The sequence below is a fragment of the Ipomoea triloba genome, chromosome 13, assembly GCF_003576645.1.
Source record: "Ipomoea triloba cultivar NCNSP0323 chromosome 13, ASM357664v1".
NCBI lineage: Eukaryota > Viridiplantae > Streptophyta > Magnoliopsida > Solanales > Convolvulaceae > Ipomoea > Ipomoea triloba.
Window position 1 is genome coordinate 29,980,601 of NC_044928.1, and position 8,250 is coordinate 29,988,850.

The 8,250-nt window shown below is 37.3% G+C and overlaps 1 protein-coding gene across 1 annotated transcript; it reads right to left on the bottom strand.

Moving 5' to 3' along the window:
* Window positions 1–2,914: 2,914 nt before the first annotated feature.
* LOC116002933 (polyphenol oxidase F, chloroplastic-like) lies at window positions 2,915–6,290 on the bottom strand. Its single transcript, XM_031243123.1, has 3 exons — window positions 5,644–6,290; window positions 4,287–4,929; window positions 2,915–3,579 (listed from the first exon to the last, which is right to left on the bottom strand). The coding sequence occupies exons 1-3, from the start codon at window positions 6,264–6,266 to the stop codon at window positions 3,064–3,066; spliced, it is 1,782 nt and encodes a 593-aa protein (XP_031098983.1). The 5' UTR covers window positions 6,267–6,290; the 3' UTR covers window positions 2,915–3,063.
* Between the last annotated feature and the right edge of the window lie 1,960 nt (window positions 6,291–8,250).

Genomic DNA, 8,250 nt, shown 5'->3' on the forward strand with positions numbered 1-8,250 from the left:
TTGTTTAATTAATTATGAGAATGACTATTAGATTATGATTACGATCATAATAATGGGTTTCCCGGTCAAGCATGGTCGGGAGCGAGTGGAGAAATGCAAGGTGAGACACATTTATCCAAATCGGTCGGGTAACTTGGTCGGCAAATGGTCCAGATTTGATTGGCTCGAACCGATATTGCTCGGATAGAACCTGCCATATTCATATAAAATGGATGACAGAATCTTGAAATTCAAGTGTAAAATTTTCAATCCAAGCTTCAAAATATGTAAATAACCCTAAATCTAGCCTAATCTACTATAGATTGATGATAGAAAAACGAGAGTAAACAAGCTCATCCACTTAGGGTTTGAGTTCGGGACCAAAGTCAAAGAGAAATGAGAGAAATATGCAATTTATACTCAGGGAAACGTGTGCCACAAGGCTCATCATGAGATAACGAGCCTCGTGACACCAAAAAATCGTGGCTATTGGGACTCGGCGTCATGTGGCTTGTTACCGCGTGGTGGTGATGTGCGTGAGACAGCAAGAGACAACTACTTGAAATGCACGTCGTGATCCTTGTCACGACATGATGGGGTGCACGACAACCGAACTGGCCATAATTTTATTTTTCAAAGTTGTAGCCCACTGAGTTTTCTTTCCAATGGCGCAAAAATCACTTGATGTGGATAGTCCTAGGCCAAGATATGGTCCAAATACCGAATAGTGGTCAATCTATGCGAGAATATAATTTCAACTTTTTGCTCTTTTGTTCCACTTTTGCCTTGGTTTGTTCAAGTGATAGATCAAGACCATTGAATACACCACTCTTAGCTTTTACTCCCTTGATAGTCTTTTAGCCATCTCCTTAGCTTCTTCCCGACTCGCATTATATTGTAATTTTATCCTTAGCTTGTTGAAATTACTTTTGTCCGTCAGTAGAGAATGAAGTATCATTGGTCAAGATTTAATTTTAATTTCACATCGTACAAATTATGAGAGTAGGGTGTTAAATTCATGTATATATATTAAGTATTTAGGTTTTTTTTTGAGTGATAAGTATGTATTTATTATTAACATAAAATAATAATAATAATAATAATGTAATAATAATAATAATAATAATAATAATAATAATAATAATGTATTGGTTCCAGAAGAGGCATGCATGAAGGAAGAATCCAATAATGTCAAAATGGAATTTAATAGGTTCATGGTCCAGTGCAAAACCAATCCCTATTGTGCAGTTGTAATGACAACCACACGAAGCTTGAGTCACTATGGAATTTTGGTTTGAACATTTATTGCAGCAAACTTACCTCTTATATATATATATATATATATATATCGTCAAGTTAGGTGTGTAATGTGAACTAGTAGCCCGTGAGAAAATGTTAACTAATCTTATTCTTATCTAAAGATCGAAAATTAAGAAAAAAAATGTAGTAATATCTCCATAATTACGACGATGTACTTGAAAACACTTGATAGTGCACCTACGGATAATGGATAGTGCACTTAATATCTATAATAGTGCACTCACGTGTCTGCACTATTAGTTATCTATCGATACACTATCAATCATTTTTAATTACACCGTCATAATTATAAAAATGTTACCTCAGTTTTTCTACCATCATAGTTTATATATATATATATATATATATATATATATATATATATATATGAATGAGGTTAAAGAATTAAAAAATGGTCCATCAACAGCGACAACACGAGAAACATCTACCCTGACATTTCCTATCCAAACTTTTTTTTGCTTTGTTTGGTTTCATCGAAAAGGTCTGGCATTATGTTTCATATAACTGATAATGTTACGAATTTGATTTTTTTTTCTTTTTCATACCTTAACACGATAGGGCTTAACTTAGCTTATATTGTTTCGTCACTGTCGCAAATTATGTTTAATTTTATTTATGACAACGATGCATCATTTCATCATTGTGTCTCACCTGCAAAATTGTTCGTATTACACTATTTTGTCAAAGAATTTATGACTTTAACATGTGACTCCAAAAAAAAAAAAAATAATTAAAACACCATATTTTAAAAACATTATTTATATAGGTTATATGTAATTACCTATCCATCATTTTGAATTTGATCTTCTTATGTGTATTAGTGTATATAAGCATTTGTGGGCTTGTTAGTCAGTTGAAACATATCCCCAAGTTACCTTATTCACCCTCTTCAAAACATGAGAAGTGAGTGATCCTTAAGTTTAGGATCAAACTTTATCTATCTATCATGTTTTTCTTTTTCAAACTTGTATATGCATATATACATGCATGTATTTACACAAACTAAGTACTCTATTTTTTAATTTATTTTTTTAGAAAAGAGAAACTCGTAATTATTAAGTGAGGTTGTATACATAATAAATTGCGTTTTAGTGTTTTTTGGGTGTAGCTCAGGGTTTCTACCGTCGGACACAGTGACTAATTCCCTCGCTAGATTGTAGGCACCTCTACTGGGTGTGACAGTCTGATTACATTTTTGTGTTATAACTAGCAAATTACACCATTTTTTTATTCAATTTTGACCCACCTCGTTTTACATAACTGTACTCTTCCACTAACTTGGTCAAAATTTTGTACTTGATAGACTACCTCACGTTTGACATTAAATATGATTCACATCTATTCCTCCATGACCTCGTTATGCATTAATTAACCAAACCCTTCCACCCCACCTTGCTATATTTTCTAGAACGTTCATTTCTTATGCTATGATATAATTCAATTGGTCAATTAACTCAAAATAAATTAATAGCTTTAATTTGTAACCTGCGAGTAGCTGTAAAATGCAATTTTAGGTTAAATTTCAGCTTAGAAATGAGTTTTAGATTTTTTTAAAAAAATTAATTATTAATTAATTCAATTCAAAAATTTTAATTTTCCTTAAATTAACGGAAAATTCACCAAAATATAAAATTTACTAATATTATATTTTGAACAAGCCCATTATTTGGCCCAATAGAAGTCTAAGGATCGGAGGCATACATAAGGCAATGACCCCTTTATTACATGATCGATATTCGATCTTAATTTATTTAAAGGTGTTAATTAATCAACACAATTCACCAATTCAATCTCAGCCTTTGTGATGTTCATAAACTCACCCTCACATTTAGGCACCAGAGTCACCACCACCGTATCCTCTCCCTCAATCCCCAAATTCTCAAGCACCTCCGTGATCGGCAATCTCCACGTCGTGGTCGTCGGCGCGTCGCCTTCACCTTCGCCGTGGCCTTCGTGAACGTGCGGCAAGTTGGCGAAGCTGCTCACGAACTCCGCCCTGTCCAGCTCGAACAAAATCACGTCCTCATCCTCGTTCAGAAACACGTCGAATCTAATGTATTTTGTGTCGTCGTATTCAAGTCCCAGGTTTAGCAGCTCCTCCATGTCTTCCTTATCCGCTTCTGTCCTCGACGTCGCCGGCCTCGCCACGGAAAACGTTAGAATCTTGGTTAAGGTTGCCGGTAAGACGGTTTCGGTGGAGGGAGTTGACTTGGCACTTTTTATCAGCAGTTTCGTTCTTTTCCGGGTCAGCTTGAATTTCTTCCATGGAGTTGGCATATCCTGAAAGAATCAGTGCATGCATAGTAAACAAACTTCAATTGTAGACCAGTTCAAACCAATAGGTCTCGAATTGGAAAATTTATTTGAGCAAATACAAATTTTGATCACAGGACTATTAAAAAAATGGTACTTTTGGTCCACATATTTAATTTCTACCCATTTTCATCCTGCGACTATTGTTTTAGTACTAATTTTGGTCGCACGACTATTGTTTTAATGCCAAAATTCATCTTATCGATCACTTATCTGTTTATAACATGACAAAATTTTAAAATTTTAAAGGTATTTTTGTCTTTTCAACTCAATATCCCAATTTGAGTATAAATAAAGAGATTTAAGCCCTAAGACCGATCACAATTCACAGTTCTTCTTCTCAAATTAAGGTAAAATGAGGAGGAAAATTGCAAATTTTGATCAATCTTAAGACTTAAAATCCATTTATTCATACTCAAATTGAGATATTAAGTTAAAATGACGAAAATACCCTTAACAATTTTAGATTTTTGCATGTTTTAAACGGATAGGTGACCGGCGCTATGAATTTTGGCACTGAAACAATAGTCGTGGATGAAAGTTGGTACTAAAACAATAGTCGTGGAACTAAAATTGGTAAAAATTAAACATGTGAACCAAAATTGTCATTTTACTAATAATCCTGTATTTGCTCAATTTAATTTGGGTTGAATCCAATACGGAGTAGAATATACCTGGAAAGTGTAGCCAAGCTTTTCGTTGTCCAAACAATCTCCAATCTTGACTTTCACAAGATTCTTATTTTCATCATAGAACAAGAACTCCGAGTTCAGATAATCCGGGTCGGCGATATCCATACGTTTGCCGCCCAGAGTCTTCCAGATGGTCCACATCCGGTCCACATTGGAGTGGTGGCAATAGAAAACCGGGTCTTTAGCGGCGGAGTAGAAGTTGCCCATGTCCTCATTATGAGACGTTCTGGGGTCACCCACCCACCGGTGAACGGAATTGTGGGGAACACTGACGATGGTCCCGTTAGCGAAACCGCCGGGGCCGTAGCCGTCGGCTCGCAGAGGGGCGCCGAAAAAGAGTAACGGGCAGGGCGCGTTAGTGACCATTTGGCGGTACATGATTGCCAGATTGTTGTTAACTATCTGCTTAGGTTCGGCGGCGAGATCTTGGCCGGCGTAAGCGAGGTCCATGAGGTAGCCGCCGCGGTGATCCGCGTTGCGGAACTCGTCGTAGAGGGGCGATGATTTGTCGTCGAAGATGTCCGGGAAATACATGCCCGGTGGGTTGTCCCAGTTCCAATATGGGAGGGCGAATGTTGGGTCGTTAATTAGGGACTGCAATATCCTCTCGAAGAAGTACAAGTACCTGCACAGACAATGTACAATTAATTAAGTTTAATTATTCATAACAGCAGTAGTTGCTGGACACTAGAAAAATAGTGTATATGTGTGAGTGCATGTCATATTATATATATATATATATATATATTACTTCTCTTATTTATTTAAATATATAAATATAATAAAAAATTAACAAGACTCACTCGTCGAAGTTAACTCGACTAATTCTGTCGAGTTAAGCGAGTTAACTCGATCTACTCAACCGCCAACTCGACCTAGTCAACTGACTTAGGCGCTAGCCAGCTGCCTAGGTAGCAATTCGCATAGGCGGTGTCTAGGAGGGCGATTTTTACAACAGTGTTCATAACATGCACCCACAATTGCTGCAAAATTTGTCAATATTATAAGTTTGATCCCTAATGGAGAGTAGTTCATTGACATTCTTGATTTGAGCCCGTAAACCTAGGTGATTCCAATTTCGTAGCATTAATCCTAAGTCACCACAGACATAGTGGTTTTTTGCCAGCTAACTAGGGTCACAAGATGGCCGAGATTACTAGTGCAAAGCAAAGTTTACTAGTGCACATTCTCACTTATCACTAGTTTCTCTTGTCACCAAAAATATTATCATTTTGAACAATTCAAACAAATTAGTCAGACAATTAGTTGACTCGGTAACCACAAAATTTCAGATTAGTTAGTTAGAAACGGCAAGATGTTCTAGTAGAAGTAAAAGTACCATCTGTGGAAGGGGAAGAAGAGCCATGAAGAGTGGACATCGTAAGGTTGACCGGCGAGTTGATAAGCGCCATTGCAGTAAGCGCAGTGGACGTTAGCTTGCTGGTAGAAGTTTCTGGGATCATCACAAGGAAGCTCCTTCATTTTCTTAATGGCGGCCTCGTACTTCTTTATATACGATTTACTAACCTTATGAGCCGCCGGCCGGACATTAAGCCTTGTAAAACTGGGCACCTCATAATCAGAAATGGTGCCATAAAGAGGAGGGCAACAAGAATACGGCACATTATCCACACTAAAGCTTATAGTAGCCCTGCTGCACTTTGTAACGTCCGGGGCGGGGACCGGAGCGGCCAGGGCAAAGGGGTCGAAGGTATAAGCGCCGTAGAGGCCGCCGAGGCCTAACAGGACGTTTCTCCGGTCAATTTTCCGGTCAGAGATGTTTTCCGACGAGGGTAATGGGTTTTTGTGACCGTCCTCATTTGACGACGAGGATGCACAAGAGATTGTGTTGTGACGTTTTGGTGCATTTGAATTGAGTGAGATTTTGGGATGTTTTCTGGGGAAAGGACGGGGAAAAGATGATGATAAATTGGTGGTGATAATGCATGAAATTGAAGCCATGGCTGCTAACTTATTAGCTCGATATGATCTACATTACAATAATAATGTTCCAATTTATAGAGTTGATGGGGAAGAGCAGACAAAATTTGATTAATTAAAATGCATGATTATTGTTGCCAACAGTCCAACACCACTCGGTCAAGGCTGTTATTACACAATAGCATAGCATGCAGCAGCCTTAGCTTACATGCAATGCAACGTGAATTTGATGGTGAAGTGTACAACGTACATTTGTCCATCCATTAATGGATACGCATCATATCAATATGTCGTATTACTATATTTTCCCTACTTGCCAGTTGTCAATGGTCCCGTCAATAGACTTTATTTTATTTATTTATTTATTCATTTCTCCTCTATAGAAAAAATTAAAACAAATAGAAACTATTATCCATTTTATGCGTACAATATATCAATCTCTTAGTCTAACTATGAAAAACTCGAATCCACTTTGACCCTGCTCAAATCAGAAGTGGACCTCACATATATTTGTACCACAAAATAGCCACTAAAATTACCATTTTATGCTATTTTTTTCAACATCTTCATCTTTGGCGGAGACTAATTAAGTTTTTATTTCAAAATAATTATTTTACTTAAAATTATTTTTTAAAAAATATTTTAAAATTGGATAACTTGTTAAAAACTGGAAAAATTGACAAATTAAAAATTTTGCATAATGGGTTAATTTAGAGATTCAATTGTTTTTTTTTAAATTTTATTTTTAGATTTAGTGGTATAATTGCATTATCATATGTAGTTTGGGTTTCTATTTGACCCTTAAAAATAAAGTATGAACTGCCCCGCATTCTCTCCCTATATGGCAAATTCAACAAAATTAGCACTAATGAAAAAGTATTGTGCATCCATTTATGTTCTTGATAAAGTTGTCTTATTGCTATCATGAGCAGCTCAGTTGGTCACATGAGTAAAATTTAAAAAAAAAACAACTAGGAATTGAGTCTTGTTAAGTAAGTACTAACTTGAGATGTTGCTCCAATAGCTTTAAGCCTTTAAATGTGATTCACACTGCCAAATAACGCCAAGAAAATGATTATTCATTCTAAGATGTGAACCAAATTAACATCATTGCACATACATTCTTTTTGGGGGTTGATAATGATGGATCAATGCACCTATCACGTACCAACAAAATGGAATTTGATCTCAAGCGATATGATTGTCATTGCTATATTCTCATTTGGCGATTATGGATGGTGCAGTGTACATGCAGAAATCTATGACCAAAGATTACAATAATGTGGGGTTTAATTTTGGATCGGATTAGTGCTATCTATGACCAAAGAATACAATAATGGATTAGTGCTATCTATGACCAAAGAATAAAATAATGTGGGGTTTAATTTTGGATTAGTGCTATGCATCTAGATATCTGCTTATTTGGCCACTCGTGCGCCAATTCGGCCAAGGCCGTGCCCGTCGTAGGCACCTCGTGCGCCGAGGCATAGCACGCCATCGTGCCCATTCTACGCACCATCGTGCCCATTTCTGCGAAGGTCGTGCCCCATCTTAGGCACCTCGTGCACATTTCGGCCAAGGCCAAGCCCATTTCAGCTAAGGCATAGCATGCTATCGCGCCCATCCTATGCACCATCGTGCCCATCCTATGCACCATCATGCCCATTTCGGCCAAGGCCGTGCCCCATCTATGGCACCTCCTCTCATGCACATTTCGGCCAAGGCTGTGCCCTACCGTACGCACCCTCGTGCCCATTTCGGCTAAGACATAGCACGCCATCGTGCCTATCAATTGCTATTATTGATGTATAATTATATCCCCGGAAGGTCAAATGTCCTTTGGAAAAAAGTAAGGGTCAAATAACATTAGAAATAGTAAGAGTCAAATGTCCTTATGAATAGTAAGGGTCAAGTGTCCCTTGGAGAATATAATATTCTTGAAAGGTCAGGTACTATAAATATATAAACTAACGGCCCTAATCTTCATTGTAATTTCAATCCAGAA